Below are 26351 nucleotides of genomic sequence, written 5' to 3'. Positions count from 1 at the left end.
GTATTTGTCACAGAGGAAGTCATATGCCCTTTTCAGCCATTTACAGTGTCATGGTTTAATGTTTCGAAACACATCCACGTTTTCCCCCCATTCCATTTATCTGGCCTTTATGAGGTTGATTGATTTAATGCATGGATGCTTTGTCCTTGAACTACACTTCTGTTTTTTATGTAACATATGTCATGGAGCTCTATTTCCTCATATTAAGCCACACCACATGGATAACAATAGAACCACTCACCCTCTCTTGATGACATAATGCTTTGGGGAAATTCTTCTGAGTTGATTTTTGTTATTAATCATGATTTATCTTAAATTATGTAATAACCCAGCATGGTTGATGCTAGCGGGAAGGGTGAAACCTCTGATCTGAATAATCATCTGAGCACATATTGTCATCGTTTTAACCTCTGGTGAGAGAGATCACAGTGAAATTAAACATTCCCAAATTTGATGCGACTCCACCTGATAACCATAGGGATCCTCGAGGCCTCCAGGCCCCACTATGGGAACTACTGCCACAGGCTACAGATCGTCAGTGGTGTGCAAGCTATAGTGTATCCTGGGTTTGTTCCATACTGCATGATGGTAGCAGCTAAGATGGCGAAGTGATCCAAACATTGTTGCTATGATTCCACCACCTTCCTGGCTGTTGTATGATTCATAGTAATGGATTGAACAGAATACTGAGCGTTGCCTGAGCCATTTATTTTTAGTGAAGGTTCTTCCTAATATGCTTTTTGTAATGACACTGATATTTTATTCTGATATTTTGTGTCTTGTGTAATTTTTGTTTCTAGCATCTGTGATGATGATCATGATGTTTTTCACAGTTGTGTTCCATCTTACATTGTTACAAGGTGCTGTCCTCCACTGATAAGATGAATTTCTTCGATGAGTCACTTGCGAAATCCTAAAAAAAATCTGCCCTTTTTTCTTAAAACATGGAAATTATTTGTGTAAACTCAGGTTATCTTTTAACTCTATGTGTCAGTGTACAAGCGTAATCAAGCAAAAAATGTGCTTGTTCTCCTGTAGCCTGTACTGCAAACATTTTAATTTGAAAATCTCCACAAAATGTGTGAAGAGATGAAGTGTTTGTGTCTGAATGATGGCTGGTAAGCCAAGCTGGTGTACGCACAGCACACCCTTTGCTGGGAACATGTCTCTTGGCCTTGGTGCAACTATGTTCATAAGGCTGAAATGACAAGAAGGTACATAAAGCCTTGTCAGATTTTGGTTTGCATCTGCTCTGGGATGTGTATTGGTGTGGAGAGTGTGGTGCGATGCAAGGCTAACGACAAGGATTATGGTCATGCTGGGAGAAGTGGGAGATTTATGAAAGTATGTGAAAGCAGCCTCTCTCTGAATGTCACATTTATCTAAAATATTTCTCTCAACCAAGGCAGTAGGCTGTTGAGGTGCACTGTGTATTTATGTATTGTAGATACTCTTTTTACATGGTCACTGTGTACATGAGAACAGTGTATTTCTTTTACACATTGCATCTTCTGCTTTGCTGTTTTGTGGGACAGCCAGCTAAAATGACATGTTTGTGGTTTCTGAACTAGAGCTTTCTTTTTTAAAACTTAAATAGGCTACTGTTAAAAAAACCTCCTTCGATTTTTACTGTCAGAAAACTAGACATCGAACACATGATGATATTTAAGTCTGTGTGCGCCTACAGACTGATTTTGCTTAAATTATTTGGGCCCTCATCCATTTTTATCAGTGAAGGTCAGTTGCCTCTATACTCCACTGAACATGCACAGGGTACGGCCTCATTGTTTTAGATTCCTGCAGTTCTGTGGTATTCTCTGTTGCAAGTCAGGTGATCCTCAGTGATTCCTCTCTCTCTGTGTCCTCTTCCTATCTGTGTGATTGATTTGACAGCTCAGCGTTTTATCTGGCGATGTGGGTGTCGTGATCTTATCACCTGAGGGCTGTTTCGCACTCCCATTCCTGTTGCTGAGCTTTCCAAACACATTCCTCCCAAACAGCCCCCATCATGTCCTGAAACGACAAAGGGAGACAGCTACTTCAGCTGTTAGGGCTAGTGTTTTATGGCCTGGTTAATTGCCTATATCCTGTGGCCCTTATGTTAAGCTAAATAATTTCCTGGACTTTTTTATAGATAGTATTATTTGGGGTTATTGCCGGTTGTTAGCTATGACCTCCATGAACACTAGCCGGCCAAGTGTAAGCTATAGACACAGTTTACCTTTGACAAAGTCTGCTGAGCTGAACACATCTTTGGTTTTGCTTCTGTATTATTTTGGGGAAGTGTTGCTTGTGACTACGGTGGTTTACAGAGACCAATAAAATGTGTTATTTGACAATATACTTAAGGGCATGTGTAACAGCATTTTACTTTACTGGTTGCTAGGCATGTTAACACATTTTATGAGATTTAGGTGGAGATTTAAGATAAACTTACTTTATATTGTAAAAATCAAGGTGTCTTTATATGAAATCCCTTTAAGTTTCACCTTTATTTACTTAGGTGGAAATTTGCATAATCCTAAAAGTTAGTTTTCATACAGGATATTTGTATGAAAAATGCCGCAATGTCTACATATTCTATTAGAAGCTGTCATATTGTTTGTGTGATTAATGACAATGATCCTCTGTATAACCAGAGGGCTTGGACTGTCTGTAACTGAGACAAGCCAACAAACTGAACAGGCCTTGTATAGTGGTGGACTGTTCCATTCCCATGGCCAGATTTGGGTCTGGATTCTGTGTATTTTAAACCCAAGCCACTTCCCTCTTATAATTTTCATTTCCTCTTCAAGTATTTTAGGAGCATGCATAAACTGGCGTAAATGTCAGCAGTGTATTTAGAGCGTATTTCAAACCAGTTTTCTTATTTTCAAGACAAAGCCTTGGTGTGAATCTATGCTGTGTATATGTCAGCGGTTAGGCCTACACTAAAAAAACTATCAGATTTTTTTTTTTTTTTGTGCATCCCCAGCGCAACATCCAGATAGCAGGGTTTGTCTTTATTTCTTTGTCAAGGAGGGCCTCTGATGTTCATAGACCATATCTCAATGCCTCTAAGAAGTGCTTTTAGCACTAAGTGTCTGAATTATGGATATTGTTTTCAGTTGTGCTGCATGCGGGAGCATGAAGGCTGGGCCTTGTTGTGAGCTCTTTGCTGCAGCTGGGCTGAGATGGTTCTTTCCTGCAAGGCCACAGACATAAAAGGGCTCAGATGTAAATCCTAAACCTTGTGTCTTTGATTGAGTTTCCAAACGCTTTGAAAACAGGAAGGGGTTTCTGTGTGTGTGTGTCTGTGCACACACTTGTGTGTTTATTTTTCTGGGAACATTTGGCATGTGTGTGTTTCTGGGAGAGATAGGCCTGCATCCTGGTTGAGTGAATTTAAGCAAACATAGCTTTATATCATCAAATAAATGAATTAATGAGTCAAGTTTTCAAATAGGATTAAAATTGGAGGCCTGTAAGAATGTGTATTTTTATCTGCTCAGTAAACTTTTGATCAGATTTTGTCCTGTCTAGTGGCTATATTTAGAACTTGGAGCAGACTTTTATTGGTTGGTAAAAGCATTTCTTGATTCCTCTACTTCCTAGAGGCCGTGGTTCAATGGAAAACTACTTGAATGTGAATCTAATTGATTTTCAAGATGGTCTAAACGTTGGTTTCTAACGTTTATGGTGATGGTGATGATGATAATGTTATGTTATTCCCAACAACAGGGCATGCTGTGATGGTTTACAACTTCTCATTGCAGTTTCTCTTAACATCCCATGGGCCTTCATCATGGTTTGGTGGTTTATCTTTCCCAAGTCGCTCATGAGATGTATTGATAGTTTCTCCCACAGCTAGACGGCTGCCTTGTCCCTTCAGCTTCCCGTTTCCCCCTCAGTTGCAGAGTAACTAGAATGAGTACAGACTTGGGTCCCTGGGGACTACTCTAACATCAAAGCAGACCAGAGACACCGCAGCAGTTGAAATTTGTGGTTCCTCTTTTTTTTTTTTTTTTTGGTAATGGCAAGCGCAAGGTTTTAATTTTCTAAATGCTTGTGGTTCAAATTAAGATCATCTCAATATGTGGCTTTGATTGATGTTTGAGAATAGTTTTTTGGCATTTGATACACATATGGGATCCTTTTGATTTATAGTGCCACAGCGTAGCGGCACCTACAATATTGTTGTTGGGGTTGCAGGCCCAATCCAGTAATGGAGGGGTTGGTTAGAAAATCAATGTTAGAAACCCTGTCTGAGTGAGCAGTTTTGACATTCATTTACTGATTTAGGTCTTTGATTTCTTCTACAGGCTAATTTGACCCACTAACTGTTATTTGTGACGGATGCTTCCAGAAGTAACTATGATCAGTTGATTTGTCGTCATATTTAGACGGTATTTCTGTGAAAGGATGGTGGTAAATTTGGAGTGTAGTTTCGCTGTGTGGTGCAGCAGCAGAGTAGGCTTGTGCTGTTTTTTTTTAATTTTTTTTTTCCTGAGTCAGTTGGTAGCTAAGCTGAATGTTCTTGTGAGGACGATGACTCACCAGCAGCCTGAGGTGTTGAGAGGAGATAGGGCAAATTTCTCTTTCACTTCTCTTTCTATAGCCAGCGTATTAGTTTTCACTGCAGCTAATATAGCAAGCTTGTGATGCTGGCTTGGTGTTTCTTTAGGCATTGTCCCATTATTGGCTCTGTTTTTATTAATGGCTAACAGACAGCCCCTTTCAGAAATGTCTTGTTCTGGAACTATGTCATAATTTGCACTGCATCCATCATGTTAGGTCATATTGGTGTTTGTTTTGGGTATGTTTTTGCCCTGAGTTTGCCACTGGTTATTTAGAGGATTTGAACCGTGGCTAATTGGCTAGCTAGTTTGCACCGTTCAGATTAGATGCACTGCTGGAATCAACGGTTGAGTCCCAGATTGCATGTTATTTATTTCTTCAATGAGGCGTGATCACAAGAAGGAAACTGCACCACTTTATCCTCTTAGCTCCAGGTTACCCTTTGTTAGCCTAGATTTTGTTTTTAGAGTGGAACATTTTGGTGGATTAAATTTTTATGAATACTATTATATGAATACTTTTCTGCTTCATCATATCTACAAGCCTTGGACTCATGTTGATCTTAATTGAATACACCAAAAGTTTTTGTATTTCAAGTCAGTCTAAAGCTGTTAAGGAAATGTAAAAGTATCATATTTTATCTATGAGAACAGGTGTTGAATAGCGAATGTGAAAGCGAAACGAATGAGTCACATCCAGAGTAGCTTTTCACACCATCTTCCATTTGCCCTTCTGCTTTCCTAGTGATTGCTTTAGGAGGATAATCTATAGAATCGGATTGGGATAAGTAGCTTGTGTTTATTTTCCCAATGATATTTTAATGATTCCAACCCCCCCTTCAAAAGTCCTGCAAGCCAAAGTGGTCTAGTGGAGCTTGACCGAGCTTGACAGCCTTCCTCCGGTTTTGATACAGGGGAGAGATGGGGAGGAAAAAGGGCGATTGGAAAAAAAAAAAAAAAAAAAAAAGAGGTAGGGGGGACTTTTCTCCCCTTTTCTGATGCTAATGAAAGGAGGAATGGTTTTCCAGCTTTTAGCTTGCAGAGTGTGTCTCCCCTGCAGCATGCTCCGCTGCCTGGACATTGTGGGAGGACAAAACTCCAGGCCCGGGATCCAATAACGTGAAATTTCAGCAGAGAAGTGGCCATTGTGTAGAGAGAGGCAGCCGGGGATGGGTTGGGTAAAGAGGGGAGACGGAGCGGAGGAAAGGGAGGGTGACTTGGCGAGCACCCAGGGCTCAGGCCACATCCTTTCTCTCTCTCCTCTTCTCCTGTACTCCTCCTCTTCCTTCTCCTCCTTCCCTTTTTCTCCCCCTCCTGTCTGTCCTTCACCCCCCCCCCCCAAAAAATACCCCTGTCCTGCCCTCCGCTCCACTCCTCTTTGGGGTGGGAAGCCCAAGGCTGAGACAGGAGCAAAGCATGATGGCATGCTGGAGCCCAGCGAGCCATGGGCCGCAACAGCAGACAAACGGCCACTTTGTCCACTTAGGAAATGGTTGTCCCAGGATACCCCTTCTCCACCACACACTGGAGCAGCCAGCCTCGAGCCCCAGGCCTGCCTGGTCTGCACGTGCTCCCCCATCACGCTGTCTCTTCTTGCACTTTATTTCAAGTGCAAGCTAAATTCTAATTCTAATTCAAATGATCAAAATTGTGTTTTGTTTTCTGTGTGCTTTCACTTTAGAAGAGCTTTGAAATAGTACGATACTTTCAATTCTGTTATTACATATGTATGTATATATATATATATATATATATATAGGTGCCATAAAAGCCTGTGCACATCCTTTTTGTGAATAGAAAAGGCCATATTCAAATGCGGGTGGGAGCTGTTGACTGTCACCTTGGTCTCCACCCTGTTCCCATCCGCAGCCGCCACCCCCTCCCCCCATAGTCCTCCGTTACACTCTCCACCCTCCCTCTGTTTTTCTCTCCTGCTTTTGGTCGGAAATGAAGTCAGTCATCCAGCAGAATAACTTGGAATAATTTGGAATGGGGGGTTCCTTTCTCTCTATTCCCCCCCCCCCCGGCCAGCTGATCTGCTTCCGCTCTCAATTGTGTGTCCAGTCGACTGTGTGCTCCCAGCAAGGGGCGTGGAGGCAAGCCTTTGTCTCCACCGTTGCACTTTGAGCTGTGTGTGTGTGTGTTTGTGTGGTTTGCAGCAGGTTGCGCTCAAATATCTTTTTGGACCACTCACTGTTTTCACTATAAGAAAGGAAAGTTTTTATATGAGGAAGAAGAAAAGGAGCAGATGGAACATTATTATTCCACTGTTGTATACATTTTGTCAAATGGATCCAGTACACTTGTTTGTTGTTGGTTGAGTTGAGTTCAGTTGGTGGTCTGCAGTGTTAGAAGTGCACTGTAGGATTTGAATTATTTACCATTTGACCACAATAACCATCGTTTTTTTCTTGTAGGAATGTCTCCTCTTCTTAAAACTAGGTTGACATGGGGGTTTTAGGCAAGATGCAAAAATGCACATATACACAGTCCACTTAACTTCCTCTCTGTGCCCAGCCCCCCTCCCTGTGAGTGTCATGGTTGCTGGCATGTGTGTGATGGTAGGTCTGAAGGGTCAGGTCCTGGTCATTGTGCCCTGGTCATGGCTGAGCGACACCACCGCCTGCCTTCTGTTCACCCCAGGGACCCCTGCCTGACTGACAGCCCCTCCTGCACTCATCACCCGCATCCTTTATTGGGGGCCATAGAGGGGTGTAACAGCAGCAGTATTGCCCCCTTTTACTGCCGGTTATACTGCTCAAAAATGCATTTTCCTCGTGTAAGTGTAAGCACTGTTTCTCTGACGCAGTTATAAGGTGTAACCAGAACGGGTGTTGCTTGGTGGGTGCAAGAGGGAAGTGAGTTGTGGTTGTGTTGTTCTGTCAGTTTCCCATGACCCTTTACTGTCGTCTAAGCTCGGGGCAGCACGTGAGAGACAACATTGACAATTGTGATATGAATACATTGAGGTTGAGAAGAGAAGAATCTTGGTAATTCAATAAATTCTGTATCTGTTTTTGTCCAGCCTTACTATTTATTGTTTATTCATGTTTATTTCAATTGGCAGAATAGTTACTTATCTTTGGAACAGTGTGCTGATTTAGTGGCATTAAAATCACAACACAATATTTGAAAATGTCCTTGGAATTATGATGACGATGATAATAACAAAGGAAAAGACTTCCAATGTTGTCCACTTTTGTTTGCACACTGGTGGATGGAGCTTGCTGAAAATATAGACCAAGTAGCATGGCTTCGACTTTCAGCAGGCAGCAGTGAGCACAGCGCCACTAAATTTAATATCATAGAACAATTTGATAGCCATTCAATCTGACTGGAAGGCTGTTTGGGTGTATTGATTAGTGAGGAGTTGTGGGAAGGTCAAAGAGAGGAAAGATGATAATTTTTACATAGATTCATAATTTCTCTGATTGAAGCATGCCAATTCAATTTGCCTGGATTTGAAATAGCAGCACTAGTAGTAGTAGTAGTAACTCAGCAGCATGATATAAACCTGTTCATCAAATTACGAAACAACTATCGATGCCAGATTCCTCCTCACCTCTTCTACCTTTTAAAGGAAATCAATATACTCACACCTGTAGTATAACCATAAAAATGTACTACTAAGCCATCCTAACCAATCAAATTTCATCCGCCATGGTGTATTTTCCAAATATTTCTTTTGTTAAAACTGTTTTTATGTTTTCTTATGGCCTAGCCTTGGTATATTGGACTAATAGCATTGCATTTTAGTGGTTGGGAATTAACAAGTAACATATTTGTTAGATTTTCTTGCAAGCAATATCAGCAGCAATTTACCTTTGACTAAACTTTAAGTTAAACCTGGAATGACATTTTGGCCACTTGGGGGCTAGTAGAAAGTTGTAAACACAACATTGACACCATAACCTATTAAGTTACTTGTGTACACATCCAGCAGTTATGGAGCCACTTTATCATTCATTTGGAGTTGTGTTCATGGCCACTTAGCCAGTATTGGTATGATCAACATTCATTTTCTCTTAGCTCTGGTTTTGGTCTCCACCACTTGAGGGCTTTAGCCACTAAATGCTCCACAATGTTCACAAGCTACTTGCTAAATGTGTTTGTCTGGTGCTGGATGCTGAGCAGGTTGGGTATAGTTTGTTTTTAGATTTTGTTTTTGGCTGAAAACAACACTGAGAATATAATAGAATAGAATAGAATAGAATAGAATAGAGTGCCTTTAAAAATATAAAGAAAATAAGACAAAATAAACGCACACAATAAATGGCAGAAGCAGAAATTATAAAAACAGGTTACATGCCAAGAGTCACTGATCGACAGACAAGCAGTCAAATGAAACCAAAGTGAATCAGACCAAAACCACAGTGAACCAAAATAGTAATTTTGACGACCAGGCAGCTTGACGCAGGCAACCGTGGGCTGAGACTGACTATGTAGTTCTGTGTAGCTGAGAGCTGCAAATTCAAATGATAATCCTTTGTAGGTTCATCGCTATGATACATTGATGAGTTGTTAATATAAAATGATTGATTAAAGTTGCTTTAAAGACACAGGTAAACATGTTTAAGTTAGTTGCATGGGAGAGGGGGTGGTGGGACATGTGTCAATGATGCTCAATATTTTGTTAACAATTTATGTAGAAAATCAGTTCTTCTCCCAAATGGTAAAGTATGTCCAAAGGACATTTGTCATTAGTCTTTTGCGTTTGTGTGTGTGTGTTTGAACAAACCAGACTTGGCAAGAGAGAAGTGTGTGGTTTTTACAAAGACAATCTGTTTTGTGAGTTGGTTTATTTTTTAGTCACTTGTATTTATCATGCTCATCAAATCTTTGAGGGAACTTTGGTCAACTATTACCAGGTGCCGGCATTATCAAAGCTTTCACATGAAAAAAAAAATAACTTCAGATTTTATGCTCACTGGCTCTTAGATTAATTACTAACCAATAACCTGGACACTGAAGTTTGCCAAAGGTGTGGAAAGCAGGAGACCAAAGGTTGGCCTCATTGAGTAGGCTGTCTAAGATTTAGACAGGAGAAGCAGCAAGGGAGAGGACACAGCTTTTCCTCTATTGAGCTACTAGTTAACTATGTGATATATTAAATGTTGTCAGTCAGTGATAATTCTCTCCCTCAATCACTGTTTCAAATTTGTCCTTTTACAAAACATTTTAGACTCTATGCTGTGATTTTCATTGGTCAACCCGGATGGTGGCCAGAGAGCAATGTGTCACAGGACGACATCCAGCAGTCACATTCCCCACTCAATTTGCCTGTTTCTTTTAGCTCTCAGATCTTCCTCAGTCTTTAATATGTTACCAGGGGTTTGTGCGAAATGCTGCCCTCAGCACACCCTGACCTTTGTTATTTCCGGTGGCCCAATGCAGTCTGCGTTATCTAATCAGGGAAACATCTGACTGAGTGAAGGGACAGGGAGAAGCAAAGGAGATGGGAAGGGAGAGAATTGTAATGAGGAACAGAGAGGCAGAATTCTTGCATGTATGCATTTTTAATTTCATGTATGTCTCAAAAAACCTCAAGCTCTATGCGTTTTTGTACACACTGCCTCATGCTGTCTTTCTATAAACCTCTGAAACTTAAAGCATTTCTTAATACAGTGAATACTCTCCTCCACATTTCATTCCTACTCTGTTAAAACATGTATTTTGCCTTGTTAACTGTATTACAATGTATTACCCCATAATTCAAAGCCTTAGTAGGGTACATGAGAGAGAGTATGGAGCTGGAGCTCCTGTCATGTGTTGTCTAATTTGAAGCCACCTGCTTCAGGGGAAAGGTTGGAAATCAGCAGCGACCAGAGCCCGAACTTGGCCACATGGTCAGTCACCCTCTGGCTGGGGTTAAACATACACTAACGGCTACAGGCTTCAGAAATTGTAGCTAATACTCTGTTATATCATGCACTGAAACCAAAACATACATTTAAATTAAATTTGAATCTCTGGACTCTTTCACATTCTATTTTTAGTTCTGTTGCAGAGTTTGTAACGAGTTGTAGCTTCTGTCACCACCCTGATTTCCCCACAGATTTATTTGTTTTATTTCATCTCGGTATCAAAGCAGTTCTGGTGTGATGTGGTTTGTGTTGCACCTTGAGTAAAAGTAGACATTTTAGACCCAATCTTATCTATATGTCTGGATAGTGTGTTTCTCACTACTCATTGACTAAACATTTGCGCAGGCTACATGCACTGTAATCCAACTTGTTTTTGCTGCGGTTCAACTCTCTTTTGTGGGCTGATATTTGATGGACCCTGTGTAGTTCTGATGATACTTTTTTGGTCCAGGTTATATATTGTGTCAACAGAAAAACCTCATATGGAAAAGATAATGAGAGAAAATTATTAGATGCTGATTGCCACTGTATATATTCACTAATGGCAATGTCTTCCTTTTGCTCTTCCCATGTCTTCTCATTCCTTCCATCTTCCTCATCTTCCACCCTTCCTCTTCCACAGTGACAGTTATGCGCGTGTGAGAGCAGTGGTCATGACTCGGGATGACTCCAGCGGTGGGTGGCTTCCCCTGGGGGGCGGAGGCCTTAGCTGTGTCACTGTCTATAAGGTCAGCCGGGCGGAGGACAGCAGCAGCACCCACAGTGGAGGCAGCGGAGGAAGCAGCAGCAACCTCAGCCCCTGTAGCACCAGTCCTAGTCCCAGCCCCAGCCCCAGTCCCAGCCCCACTGCTGTGGAGTTCCACATCAAGGGCGAGAGGCTCAAAGACAAACTGGTAAGGGAACATCTGGCTCATATGTGTGAATAGGGTCTTTGAAATATACACAGCATAAATTCATATTCTTACTATACACATAACTAGCTAGTTGATTTTAGTTTCCTCTGTTATTTGTTCATTCCGCCTCTTTAATGCGCATTCAGGTGTACAAACTGGAGATGGTGCATTCTCTTGGATGAGATCACCATGAGCCCCCCTTTCCCAGACTCCCCTCTCTCTGTCTCGCTCACACACACTCACACAGGAAGTGGTTGTTTGGCTTTCCTCCATGGCGCAGGTATCTGAAAATAGGAGCAAACTGCGTGATGCTGTGATGCATGATGACATCATCAGGGAGAAGGGCAGATTACTCAGGAGCGGAGAATGTGGGATGAGGGATGTGGGAAACACACAAAGAGCCTGGAAGGGACCTGAAGGATGGAATAGAGGCTGGAAATTCACACTCACTCCGGTTTTCCATGAGTACACAAATATATTTGCCTACCTTTTTTTTTTTTTTTTTTTTTTAATATAAGCATTTTCTCTTACTTGATGTATAATGTAAAGACTGTGTGTGACAGTAACTTAAGTCAGGAAAATATGTCAGTGGTGATACAAACAGTAAAAAAAAAACCACAAATGACCCAAATGTGTGTAAAACATTCTATAGTTAATAATAAAACTTAGACATGCTAGTAATTTACTATAGTAAATTACTAATAGTATGGCTTCCACTAACAATTGTTTTAATTATCAATAATCTTATTTTCATCCTCAGAAAATGTTAGAAAATGCTGAAAAATACCCTTCACAATTTTCCAGAGCCCAAAGTAACTTATTCATGTTGATTGTTTTGCCTGACCATCAGTCCAAAACCAACAAAGCAACAAAAATCTTACATTTGAGAAGCTGGAAAGAGCAAATGGTTGGCATTTTGCTTGAAAAATGAGCCAAGTAAAAATTCATTATCAAAACTGCTACTGATTTTTGATTTCTGTCTATGAGCTGTCATTCAGCTTATCGATGAATTCCAGCTCTAGTGTTAAGTCTTTTAGAGTACAGACTGAGCATTACCATGCTCCAGCTTCACTGCAATCTTTCCTCCCCACCTCTTTGCTCTACAAGCACCATTTGTCAGTAGTTGCAGTGGCACCAGCAGTATAAGGCTTCTTTCACAGTTAGCACAGTGTCCTACACTGCAAATATGACTATGGATTTAAAAGGCTAGTAAATCGTTTGTAAATATAACATGCGGTGGAAGATGTATAATTACTGACTTATTAAATAGTTTTATCTTATTTTTAAACCTATTTTTGGCTCCCTGCATAACATGTTCTCAGAAAAAGGCCTCAGCTGCAAACCGCATGGTCACTCTGTTTCTTCACAATCAAAGTAGGCTTCAAAAGATCAGTTCAGATCAGTTATATGTTGTAGTTCTGATCCTTATGGCTTGTGCTGTAGTTGCTGTAAAACTCATGACCTACTTGTCACACAGTCATTCTGTGTTGTAGATGTAAAACAGATCCAGTAGATGCACTGGGATAATCCTGGTCTACGGTAATGAGAGTGTAAATCTGTGTGTGTTTGTGTGTGTGTAAGAACTGTCTGTCAGATGCCAGGAGACAGAGGAGGCCACCATGATGCACAGTGTCTGGCGGCCCCTGACGATCTGACATTAGAGGCTTGTTGCAGCAGGGCGTCTAAATCACCTTTTTTTTTTTTTATTCTTTGAATGAACACATTTTATGTGTGTTTTGTGTTTGCGGTGTGTTTGTGTTTTGCACGTTGCTATCCAAGCGCGTGTGTGGCACAGGAAAGGGTGTGACGGGAATGCTGTTGTTCAGACAGGGTAAAGACATGGCTCAGAGACCCTGGCAACTGTTCTGGGATGTGGTAAAACACCCCTATCATCGCCAGAGTCTACCCCTAGCCACCACAACAAACACCCAGCCATATGTAGATCTGCCGTGATGCCACCCAGTGCCAGGGTGTTGGCGTGAACTGCAGCGTTACCAACAGTCTGAGGGCATCAGAAGAAGAGAGGCAGAATTATGAGTCTAAGAAAACAACCGCATCAGACAGGACCACATAAGAACATGTTAGCCACAGTGAGTAAAAACGCAGGGCAATATCAGTACCTGTTACAACAGTATTGTTTAAACCAGCAGCATCAGTGTTTTGATTTCAGAGATAAGTGTGAGACCATAATAATCTTGTATGAATGATGTTAAAAAACAGAAAAAAAGGCCCAGTGAAGAGCACCTGAATGTTTGAAAGGCTGTTTGGTTTTGTTGAGTTTTTTTTTCTAATTCACAGAATAAGAAAATACTGTACCATGTTGCAGATATATTTTTTTTTGTCTTTTTAAGGGGTACAATTTCAGTGTCATAATTCATCCAGAAATGAGCAGGATATAAAAGAACAATGACATGTCCCATCCCTGATAGGAACCTGAGCTAGATGGAGGAAAACAGATTAGAGATTAGGTTATTTTGAAATCAAAAAGCCAGGATTTCAGCTGGTAGAAACGCAGTGATTGGGGTGCATAAGATACGAGAGGAATCAGGGAAAGAGATGTGGGTGTATTCAAAGAGCAGGAAACAGAGGTGGAACCAGATAGGCGGGAGACGGAAGAAGAGAAGTGGAGGGGATCTGTCTATAAGCGCAGTGATGCGGCACAGAGTGTACTGGTGATGACTCAGCTGGCTCTCCATATAGCTACCAATCACTCTCTTCCTTGCCCCCTCCCTCTTCTCTCTCTTGCTCACTCTCTCACTCACTCACTCACTCAGATTCTCTGACTCTTAAAAACTACAGATCTAATTAGTTGATGATTACTTACCATACAGGCTCTCGGATTATGACAAATCTCTGGCTAAGCTCTCTGCCATTCCACCTCACTTCTGTTGTTCATACACTGTGACTCCTTTTGATTGATGCAGCTGTGACTGTGGTGTGGACAGGGCTTACTCTAAATATTCATGTTTGTGTATCTATGTTTTTGATGCACCAATACACAGCAAATGGCTTTTATATGCTCCAAAGAAATGCTACTTTATTCCAAGACAAATGAGATGATGATAGATCTTTTTATTCCAAACATTTCCGCTCTCGCGCTATCTCTTCATTACTCACTGCACGTCTCACCTCTGTCTGTCTCTGTCTCCGTCCCTCTCCTCCTCTAACATCCCCTGCCTCTTTTCCGTTTCTGTCTCTCTTTCTGTCAGGGTGGCTCCTCCTCCTCCTCTTTTCTCTGAGCACAGCGTGGAATGTGGTGTTAAGTGTCGTCCTTCCATGCAACTGTGATACTTCCTCCTCTGTCGGCCTCGCTGTGCGCTCACCTTACCTGCTCTGGCTCCATTCAGTCTCGCCTCCACAATCAACCCCAGAGGCACAGAGGTCCCCCCACCTTCCAACCCTCCACCCCACCCCCAAACTCCTTGCCACACCATCCTCCTCACATCCATCCCTCTCTTCATCCACTGCCTCTGGGTAAACATGCAGGCTTAACCCTTGCTCCCCACCCTCCTTCTTGGGGAGACTTCTAGGCACAAGTGACACAAGGACAGATACTGTGAAACACATTTTCACCACATCCACACGCAGAAAAAATGATGCTGCACTACATTTGCAACCGTTTTGAAGAGTGTAAAAAGCAGCTCTCACTCAGACTTTCAGAGTGAAATGTAGACCAGTGTACTCCCACTCTGACACACGCATATCACATATCATCAAGCTCTCGTACAGCTGCCACGTATCAGCGTCTTAAAGCGTGCATGTTGACTGTTGCCCAGATCCAGGGGGAACGGTGCCATCTGCTTTCAGCCGTCGAGTGTTGGTTTGCGACCGTTATCCTCTGACAAGGCATTTGCACTGCGAAGATGCACAGTGTAGCACTAGGGTCATTGAGCTTGTCATCACACCAGCTCCTGTGCTCACGCATTCTTTCACGCAGATCGCCACATGCACGCCCGCTCACACATTCACACCCCATTAAAGCCACTTCTCGTGCACGTCGGTTCAAAAAAAACAACAAAAAAACCTCAAAGACTGTAATGGCCGTCTCTCATTTCATTTAATCTGCCGAGAGGAAGGCCGGGAGGCGGCCCAGTAGCCCTGATTAATAATAGGCTTTGGAACACAGTCTCTCTCTGCCACACACTTGGGCTGCCTGGTTCCAAAACATACTCAGGCCCCCCTTCTTCTGCCACCACTGCTCTCCAACTTTATCATCATCTGTAATGAAAACCCCACCATTTAGAATGTGTTTTACAAATTATCCAAAAAAATATTGAAATTATTGGGCTTAGGATGATTTTTTTTTTTTTTTCATTTTCTGTTGTAGAAGCTTTAGAGTTATGTGTAGTTCCAGATGCAGGCCTCTCCTCTCATTCCTGTTCTCTTTTTTTGCTTTACTCATGTTGTGGTTGAATGGTAGAATGTGGCACATTTAAACATCTTAGGGAGAGGAATAAGATGAAGGATTTACATGTGTGTTCCGCACTGAGTTTCATCAACATCAGCCAGCCTTTAGATTGAACTGTTTCCAGTCTGCATACCAAAAATGTATAGCTTGACCAAATAGAACTACAACTTAACTTTTCTATAAATGTCTGGATCTGGAGGGAAAATACATATTGTGTGGTTCCTATTGGATCCCATCTTTAATTTCATTCAGTACTAATATAATTAGTTTCTCAAACTCTGTGTGTGTGTGTTGTCAGGTGGTCCTGGAGTGTGTCCTACAGAAAGGTCTCATATACAACAAGGTCAACCCCATCTTCCACCACTGGAGAATCAACGACAAGAAGTTTGGACTGACCTTCCAGAGCCCTGCTGACGCCCGTGCCTTTGACCGGGGCATACGCCGGGCCATTGAGGACATCAACCAAGGTGGGCGTGTGTGTGTGTGTTGTCCCATTGTTAATGGTGCCGGCATGTGAGAATATCTGGAGTTTGAAGCAGGTCAAACCAGATAACGAAGTCAATAGCAACTCAGCGGAACCGACCTTAACTTAAAAATCAAGCAGCCACCATCTGCTGTTGTTTCCATATCAAAACATCAGAGCAGCCCACAGATTTTTTTTCCCACTACCCTCACCCCCATTCACTCTCTGAAACTATCAACAAAACACCAGGTTTGTTTGGATTTCCCTCTAAGAGGTTGCACTATACTGTGTGTGTTGGCAGCCATCCAGTACGCATAAAATAATATGGGTGTATGTGTATGAATGTGGCATGCATTCTGTTGCTGGATGTCTTGTCTACAGCCTGTATTCCTGCCTGTCTGTCACTAGCTTGTAATGGCTGACCTAGCATCTGTTGTGGGAGAGATGCATAGCATTGATTAGTGTTGATGACCCCCCCGCCCTCCACCCCCCCACCCTTCTACCTGCTCAGTCACCCAAGCATGACCCCTCCTGCTTTATCTTATCAGTAACAGCTGCGCAGATAAACTCTCCACTTCCTGTAGAGACTGGCAGGGCAGCACTGTGCCCAGGTAGTGGGTGATATAGGACAGAAAGGGAGGGCTGGTAAGAAAGAGTTGAGACATAGAATTGATAGCAACTTGAGATAGAGGCAGAGCTTTCGTCAGAAGAAACCTGACCAGGTTGGGCTTTTGTGCTGCCCAGACTTGGAAGAAAGTTTGAGGACTGGCCAGGCTAGTCTAAAAGCAGGTAGGGTTTGGTCTGGCTGTGTTATAATGTGGCATTTGTACTTATTTTTAAGCTAGACTAGATATTACACTTGTGTGGAGTTGAGTCTGTGATTTGAGTTGGGTCCTGATAAGCATTATTTTTCAGTACAGTGCCAGAGGTTGCAAAGTCATCCAATTAGCAGGAGAATTGCCAGCTCAGCAATCTGCCACCCAGCCCCATGTTACACAAGAGGCTGGCAGGCTGGCTGGCTGGGGAGCTATAATCTCCTTTACTCTCTAGACCCAGGAACCCTGGGGAGCATAGAGGAGGTACAGCAGAACATATCGTAAAGGCTTATCACTGCTGGGCATCAGTTGCTTCTCGCCCACAACCTATTATCTGAGATTTGAACTTCCTGGGCACAAGTCCACACATAGTCTAGGTAAAAGGTAATCATGGGTAAGAGCTGTAGGGCTGGCCCTGCAAATAGCTTTTCCTGTGGATTTCACATGAAGAAAGAGAGCAAAGAATAATGGCTTGCTATGAGCATAACCCTATATTAATGAGAGGACGACCGTGTCATTTGGGACATAATTTGTCAGAGCTGATTGGTGTGAGAGCTAGGCTGTTTTACTCAATTAATATATTAGTTGAATGACAGTAAGTTACTCAGCATCAGTTAACCATTTGGATAATCTTTTTTTTTTTTTTTTTTTTTTTGGTGGGAAAAAGCTGAGCATGTCTGATAGCTGGTCAGTGTGATTAAAAACACTGCCCCCCCCCCCCAACATCACCCAGAGGCTGTTCAGTTTCTGTCTGCTAGTAAATGCTTCAACTCTTTCCTGCGAATGTCAGCTACAGCAGGTGATGGTGAGCTCTCTCTCTCTCTCCCCCTCTCTCTCTCTCTCTCTCTCTCTCTCTCTCCCTCTCTCCCTCTCTCCCCTGCTGTCCTCTCCTCCCTCTGTTCTCCCCTCTCTCCTGGCATCTTGTGTATTCTGCCAGTGTTGTGTAATGCCTCTCAGCGCAGGCAGGCAGGTTCTTCTGTATTCCTGTTGCATCGTTCTGCTGCTGGACTGCTGTGTAAATGTGCGTGGGGAGAGAAGAGGCAGCGAGAGAGAATATGTTTTGCCTGTGTGTGTGCGTGCGCACGTGTGTGTATCAGTCTTGCAGTCCTCTGTTGCCATGGCAACGCCGGGCACATGGCTCAGGCAGCTTCGCGGCCCAACACTGCCAGAGTCGTGCTGCAGGAAGCCTCTTTCTCTCAGTAGTGCAGAAATGCACATACACATAAACACACACACACACACACCTACCTTTCCTTATGTGATTAAGAGACAGACAGGCTGATGGACAGACTGTGTCTAACACAAGCCACAGTGAATTCTGTCCTCTCTATGGCAGATACAGCAATGTATCCCACTCTGAATGCAGACAGGCTGACTGATGCCTTAGTGCTTCAAATGAGGCCTCCGTGATCCTAATTAAGTGAACCTAAGTTTTAAAAAAGAGCCGCTTGCTGCCCCAGGTACAAACAGTTTCCCCGTCATCCCAATGGAAATGGTTTAATCCCTGTTTTCTTCAACATTGCCAAGACCCTAGCCTCAAACTGTTTCTCTTCCATTAAGTTTCCTCAACAGTGTTTTCTGTTATCGTGAATATGCTGGCTGCTGCTGCTCGAAATCAAGTTCTAGGTTTTTTATTCACTGTAAAACTACAATACTGGTGTGAATACCAGTACATGTGAAGTGATTATAATGATACCAAGATGTACTTTATCTCAATGAGGTAACTGAAAGTGCGTGAGTGTAACACAAAGTTTGTTGACCTAACCCAACATTCTTGTGTCATGTGTCACTTTTGTTAATGGACTTCATTAGATTTCCAACCGTCATGGCAAAGAGGAAAAAATCTGAAAACCTTTAAGCTTTAAGTTGCATAGATAATAAGACAAAGAATGTTGAACTGAAACAAATCACAGTAGTGCCCATATTACAGGTAAAGCTAGGTAGGAAACATATAACATAATAGTTAAAATTGGTTTTTATTCAACATCAAACATTAGATATAGACCTACTTCATTGAACTGAACAACCCCATGCTTTAGGGGCAAATTAGCCCATTATTCACAAACACCTTAATCTAAACAGAGCATCTTCAGATTTCACACACTTAACCCACATATGAACACAATTACAATTAACAACAGTTCATCATCAGCATTAGTTCAGCATTTTTTAATTACTATTGGTCAGCAGTATTATCTATTAAAACAATTTTTAAAAAAAATCCAACCCTTTTATTAGTAGAAAGGGGTTTAACAAAACAGCATTTTGTGTAAAAAAAAAAAAAAAAAATACCAGTAACATTAGTGTCTCTCCTCAGGTTACACCATCCACAGAACCAGTTTAATTCTCTGTGGTAATGAAAAGCTGTAACATGGTCAGCCTGATACCTGAAACATAAGCTCTGACTCCAGCATCAGCAGACGAGGTGTTTTGGATGCGGAAATGGCACATGGCGTTTTAGCCGAGGTCGGGGTTACATTATTCTAGGCATGCATATTTCATTAACTTCTGTGTGCCCCACTGACACAAAGCAGCTTTCATTTCCCCATTACGCACAGTTAGAGGAAAGCAGAAGTCTTGGCCTATTCTGCCCTAACAAGAATCAGCATTGTAAATCTATTGTGCTTTGTCGAGGAGATGCCATTCATTGACGGCGAAATAGTTTTGATGAACAAGGTATAAATTAGGAGAAATGAAGCTAAGGCTTAAAAAATATCTTGTTGGTACAATTATGTGAAAGACTGTAATTCAGAATCTGGTACACAATTTAACTGGTTTTCTATGAGGTTTTGCCCCCTAGTGGTCCAAAAAGAAGTCTTTCCTTTTATTTGTAAAACACACAACTTGGCTAAGACACTAAAAATAGTGCTACGCGTGTGTGCTATTACACAGGTTTTGTAATGTACAAAAACCTTAAGGCGCCATGTCAGTAATACAGTTGGTGTCTGTGTGAGGAGGTTTTAATTGAGATATAGTATGCCATAGACAATGCTGTTACATAGGTCGTGTGTGTTTAATACTTAACTGATCTAAGCTTTTGTTGCTTAATTAACTGTAACAATGCTTAAATCAGCTTGAACATATAAAATCATCAGGTCGTTCATCTAATCTTTTTCCCCTCTGCGTTTCTCCCTCTCTCTTCCAGGTTGTCGGTCATTTGGGGAAGGGGATACTCCCGAGGATGGACTACCGGTGAGTGAAATCAAAGCTGAGTTCTTACTGTGAAGAAAATGTGTTTTGTGTTTGTTGGGTCAAATTTATTTAGAAAGTAGGCTTTTTTAATAATATGTTCTTGCTTGAAAATACAAACAAAATGAAAGAGAGAAGAGATGAAATGACTAATACACAATAACACACTGATAATTCTTTAATCAAGTATCTATGTATCATTGAGTGAAAGATAGTCAATTATGGTGTTAAAGAGCGCCTACTGTAGGTTTTTACAAAGTTGTATTCATTACTCAACCCTCCCTCACCATTAAATAGGAGGCAGGTCATAGCTAGAACCTGAGCCATATGTTTGAGGCCTGATGTGTCCCAGCCAGGCGCTGACGTGTGCCTTTGTCTTCTAACAGTTGTTCTTAGAGATTTACAGGTGTTAAACCAGTGCCAGCCAGACCCTGAGGTGAAGCTGGGTGTTGGCCAGTGAATGTGCTGGAGCAAGCTTAGCTGTATCCATCAATCTAATGTGGTAGCTGTCACTCTTGTTACAATAGATGCTGATGTAATAACCGTTGCCTCAGGATCTGGTTGTTCAAAGGTAGCTTGGTGAAAATGCCCTGTGATTTCAATGTTCTCCAGCCTGAATGTGTTTCCTCATGAGTTTGGCCTCTTTGTGTTGACGCGTTGAGAACTGTTCAGGTGCATTATGTTAAAAATTGTGTGTGTGTGTGTGTGTGTGTGTGTATGTATGTATGTATGTATGTATGTGTATATATATATAAATATATATATATATATAAAATATAATATAATATAATATAATATATGTGTGTGTGTGTGTATGTATGTGTATATATATATATATATATATATATATATATATATATATATATATATATATATATATATATATATATATATATATATATATATATATATATATATATATATATATATATATATATATATATATATATATAATATATGTGTGTGTGTGTGTGTGTGTGTATATAGCGTGTGGCGCTATATTGACTGTCGACATGTGTGGTAAAGAGTGCCTTGTTCTCTTTAGCAGAGAAGGGCAGCAGGTATATAGTTCAAGTCTACACACCCATGTTCATTTGTTTTAGATATCAGGCCTGTTACAGGAACATCCGTCACCTGTTTTACTTCTGATTGCAAAGTAGGTGAAAAGACATTAGTGGGAGGGAGGGCAGTTCTTGTAAACGCACACTTACAGTGATTGACGAGAAATACAGAAACCTCTGCACATTGTAATGCAATCCAATGCATACAACTGTCCTGCAACGGGTGCTACCTTTGTGAAACCTATAATTAATGACTGTTGACACTGTGTCAGAGAGGTATTGATTCTAGCCGGGTCATTTTTCACCATGGAGTTTGTGGTGAACACAAAAGTACAACTTCAAAACATATCATGAAACTGAGCCAAGGTGCAAGCAACTAAAATAGTAGCCTCAACAAGTACTTATTGTAGGGCTGTTGCATAGCAGTGCATGGAGTTTCTAGTTTTTGCTGAGTCTGATCATTTAAAATGCCACCGCCACTTCAACAAGCTGTCTTTATGATCTTGTTTTTGACACCACACTGCACCTTCAATGGCTTACTTTTGAGCTATGAGCTCATTGCATTTACCAGAGACTTGTCATCATCACCTTTGACCTGCCTCGTGTCTGACACCCTGTATGATGTGGAGCAGCAGTGCAGTGAAGGAGGGAGAGCCACGTTCCTGTTCCTGTGGTGAAGTTCCTCTTTAAGGAATCAGCCTGAACATACAGGAAATCCAATGGCACCGTTGTTGCTAGGCAGCGGGGGTGGGGGTAGTGGTAGGGGGGAGGAGGACGGGTGGGTGGGTGGATGGTTGGGTGCTGAAGGTTGGGTGGGTGGGGGGGTGGGGGGGTGGGGTGTTCACAAGGTTCAGCAAGTGAGCCACTGAGGGTGTCACCATGGTGATTTGGCATCCGAATGTTGCGGTCTGAGACCTGGGCTACAGAGAAAGAGAAGTGAACCAGTGGCAAGTGCTGCAGCCAGAGAACTAGCAAGTAGTACCACACAACAAGGTGTGACATGGCCGTGTGGATTTATGCTCCAAAATTCAACATTCACACTACTGTTCGTACACATAACCAACCAACCCACATAACCTATACAAAAAGTAACATGTACATAAATTCCTGTGTTTGTGCCTTGAGTTTGTGCTATTAACGGTTCCCTTTAGAGGCAGCAGATCCGTCCTGAGTATTTGCAACCTTGTTGAGAAAACGGATGCCAGTGTATCATCAGCATGGGAGGTCACCATCAAGCCTTGTTTTAGTTCATTGATTAGATTCAGACATCTGAAATTTGGTGGAATTCATGATAGCCTTGCATTGTTAAAAGCTTTTGACTTTGAGAGAGAGAGAGAGAGAGAGAGAGAGAGAGAGAGAGAGAGAGAGAGAGAGAGAGAGAGAGAGAGAGAGAGAGAGAGAGAGAGAGAGAGAGAGAGAGAGAGAGAGAGAGAGAGAGAGAGAGAGAGAGAGAGAGAGAGAGAGAGAGAGAGAGAGAGAGAGAGAGAGAGAGAGAGAGAGAGAGAGAGAGAGGTCATTCATGCGTTTATGTGTTGTCTGTGTCAATGTATGCGTTCAAGACAGTCCTCTCCACCCACATCCTGCCCACTGAGGCTCAGCACCCATTTGTATGCCCTTCACAAGCTTACCATATTGTTTCTCTCGCTCAGAAACAAACACATTATATATGCATATGCAACATATTTAACCCACTTAAAAAAAGGCGGTTGCACAATATCCTACTCAGCTGTGATGACCCACTGCCAGGAATTTGCTGTACCACCACAGTCCTTCCGTTAGTACTTTTTTTTTTTCTTTTTTTCTTTTTTTTTGAATGCCACAGGAAAACATCCGCATTTAATTTAGCACTGGCAGGAAGTTTTCTCTTATCAGTTTAGTACACGGGGGTTTGGTTGGCTAGTTGACTTCTACAGCTTCACTCATAGAGCAGAAACTCAGAGACTGTTTTGGTTTGGCTTGACAGGGCTCCTTGAAGCAGCCAGTAAAGACAAGTGGATCAAAGGAGCAGTTTTGTGCACATTAGCTTTGGTGTTACGAGTTAGATGAGACGATTGGTACAAGTCTCATGTACATGTGTTAAATATGAACCTATAGCCTGGAACTAGTCAGCACGTAACTCTGTGTTAAACCACAAATTGTCATTTTTACAGTTCAGTTTTTAACAGATTAAACAAAATGCTGTGTTAATCGGTGTGTTAAAGTGCTGGTAGTTGGATTTTGTTATCTGAGTCAGGCTAGCTAACCCCCCTGTTTCCAGTCTTTATGCTAAGCTAAACCAACTGGCTGCTGGCTGTGGCTTCATAGTTAGCATTCAGGCTTATGAGTGGTACTGGTATCCTCATGTAACTCTTGGCAAAAAAGAGAATAAGCATATTTCCCATTACTTTAAGGGATGTGTGCGGAATAGCCTGTAACTTGTCCGTACTTCTTTGTTTTTGAGTTAACAAGACCCAGAGATAAGCGCTACTCATGATTTGCCTCATTTGAGCTGAGCGTGAGAAATGCATATATTCACAGACATAAACAGTTTAGTGTTGTTGATCAGACCTCTGAATATGCACATTGTCTTTTCTGCTCCATTCTTGTCTCTAATGCACAGAGCTAGTACGCTGAGTGGCTTTTCAGTATGTGGGCCGACCCCAGCCTTCCCTGTCCTGAGCCCCTGTGCCTTTGAGGGCGGAAGTGCATGGATCCCTGATGTTGGTGCGGAGCCAGGTTGCCCCTGGCTCCCACCACCTCCACCCCGCTCCCTTCCATCCCTCCCATCTTCTCCTCTCCTCTCCTCTCCTCCCTCACCCAGCCACATCTCTAGGGCCAGATCAGCTCCAGATTGGCCCCCACGCATGCCTTTGAATGGTGGGGCTTAGGCAAGAGCTTTAAAAGGAAGCCCAAGTCTGTTTCCCATTTCGGCCCCCCCCCACCTCTCAACCCCTCGCTCCTTTCTCTCTTTCTCTCACATACACACACAGCTGTCATCTGGCTTTTTAAGTTCTGTGCTGCATTTCTCCAGCTGGAGCTGGTTTATGACATTCCCTCGGCAGACTCTTTGGCCTCTTGCTCTCTTTCTCCCTTTCTCTCTCCCTCTCGCACACACACAGACACACATATGAATACAACACAAACTCATTTTTTCCTGTTCTGTTCTTTCTCTTCTCTCCCTCCACTGTCTCCTATTCCTCACATTCCCCTGCAGACGCGGTGGATGTGTGTTACACCACTTGGTATGTTTGGAGGCAAAGAGGGAGCAAAGTCACACACACATACACACACACCATGTGTTAGCAGTCTAGAGGTGGGGGTGGGAGGGGAGCTAGCGGAGGAGAGAGAGGGAAAAAAAAAGAAGAGAAAGAGAGGGGAAAAAAAAGAAGTCAAAGGAAGCATCTCTTAGCAACCACAGGACAGTAATTACTGTAGCAGCAGCTGGGAGCAAACCAGATTTCCGCTGTGCGTTAAAGCACTGGCGTGGGCTACTTTACACACGGCACTGACTAACCAGAGCCAGCAGCCTCCTCCACACGCAGAGCAGAGAGAGGGAAAGAGAGAGAGAGAGAGAGAGAGAGAGAGAGGGTGGGAGAAGGAGAAGAGAGGAGGACTAACCCTGCCTTGATGAGGTCGGGGTGAGTGTGGGAAAAGAGGGACAGCTAGCCAGTGTGTAAAAGGCTTGAATACAGTGAGATCGTGTGGTTGATAGCTCAGCGTGCATCCATCCATGTTTGTGTATTTCTGAGTAGGACTTGAAGAGAGAAATAGCCCTGAAGACCTGCAGTTTATTTGGCTCATTTTCAAACAGTTTGTCTATACAGACAGTATTAAAAAAAGACAACTTTAATTTGATGTTTTGAATTTAATCCACCCCAGTTCTCTTTATTTTCATGGGATATGATGTTTGGTGCGTGAACAAGCTGGAAGTAGTGCAGATGGTTGTGCTGATAAACGCTGGACATGAAATATCATCACAAGGCTCTTGATGTAATAACCGACTATCCTCCCCCGTCTCTCATCACCTCTGCACGCATGAATCATGAAATAGCCATCGCTTCTAATTTTGTTGCCATGAGCACTGAAGTATTCGACTGTTTCTATTGGATCTATAACTATTTATTTTATATCTCCGGATGTGTAGAAATATTTTTGCTGTATTTGATGCCGTCTGTGGCATTCACAAGATGTTATTTATAGACATCTCATCCTGATTGATGTCAACAGTGAGCGTCCCTCTTGTAATTATGAGATTGTTTGGCGTGAGGTGGAAGGAATGTTCGCTCACATTCGCCTTTCCTTGCACAATTTCCAATATTTCTCTTGTTTTATTTTTCTTTGCATGTTTCAAAAGCCTCTTTTTTTTTTTTTTTTTTTTTTTAGGCCTGTGTTTGTAGATTTTGCATCAGTTAAAATGTTTGTGGGAACAAATGCAAGGCTGATGGGAACTCTGAGTTCTTAACAGAAGGGCCTTGAGTCATCACCACACAGCAGTGTCATTTGGCCATGTGTGGGTGCAGGATGCCCCCTGGTGGTTACGAGTGGAACGCACACAGCCTACACACCCTGAGTCAAAACTGAACTGATCAACCATTGGTGCTTTTGACAGTGTTATGGTAGCATAGACTGTGAGTGTTTAATACACTTTTTCATTGTTTATTCTTTTTTTAAATGTATTTATCTTACAATAATGACTGCACATCAGAATTTATCTAAAGAGATTCCTTAAAATAGTTTAGAAATGCTTTGGCTCCAATCAGGTAATTTTTTTGTGAGTTAAGTACTTAATAGATCATGTCAGCATCCAATTGTCTTGTGTTTCTTTTGATGTGCGTCTTCTTGAGGGGAAACATAAAATGTCTTTGAGTTTTCCGTCAACTCTCAAACCTACCTGATCTCACTTGTGTTTTTTTCTGTATTCCTCCAGGCCTGTGATGAGCCTCCCTCCATCTGTACCCCAATGAAAGAGCCATTCTCTCCCCTGAACAACGTCGTATCCACCGAGCCATTCAGGGGCTGCTACGTCCGTGCCCAGCCCTTCGACGAGTTCCCCTCCAGCAACCGCCGCTACCTGCCTCCACAGGTCTGCCTCTTCTCCACACCAACGAATCACATCCTTAAAA

The 26351-nt window shown here is 42.3% G+C and overlaps 1 protein-coding gene across 2 annotated transcripts in view; it reads left to right on the top strand.

Moving 5' to 3' along the window:
- Positions 1 to 26351, top strand: part of spred1 (sprouty related EVH1 domain containing 1) — a 33903-nt gene that overhangs the window by 2193 nt on the left and 5359 nt on the right. Inside the window, exons 2-5 of one of the 2 annotated variants that reach the window (XM_071497938.1) lie at positions 11043 to 11313; positions 16020 to 16188; positions 20145 to 20191; positions 26156 to 26311. In XM_071497938.1, coding sequence (XP_071354039.1) covers positions 11043 to 11313; positions 16020 to 16188; positions 20145 to 20191; positions 26156 to 26311 — 643 coding nt within the window. Of the gene's footprint in view, positions 1 to 11042; positions 11314 to 11857; positions 13404 to 16019; positions 16189 to 20144; positions 20192 to 26155; positions 26312 to 26351 lie in introns of those variants that run through there. The other variant, XM_071497939.1, reaches the window with a different exon arrangement.

This window comes from Trachinotus anak, unplaced genomic scaffold (assembly GCF_046630095.1).
Source record: "Trachinotus anak isolate AG129_WGS33_773 ecotype Australia unplaced genomic scaffold, CSIRO_AGI_Tana_v1 ptg000015l, whole genome shotgun sequence".
In the NCBI taxonomy this organism is placed as follows: Eukaryota; Metazoa; Chordata; class Actinopteri; order Carangiformes; family Carangidae; genus Trachinotus; species Trachinotus anak.
Note: the sequence above shows the minus strand (reverse complement) of the source record. Positions and strands in the feature narration are given on the sequence as shown.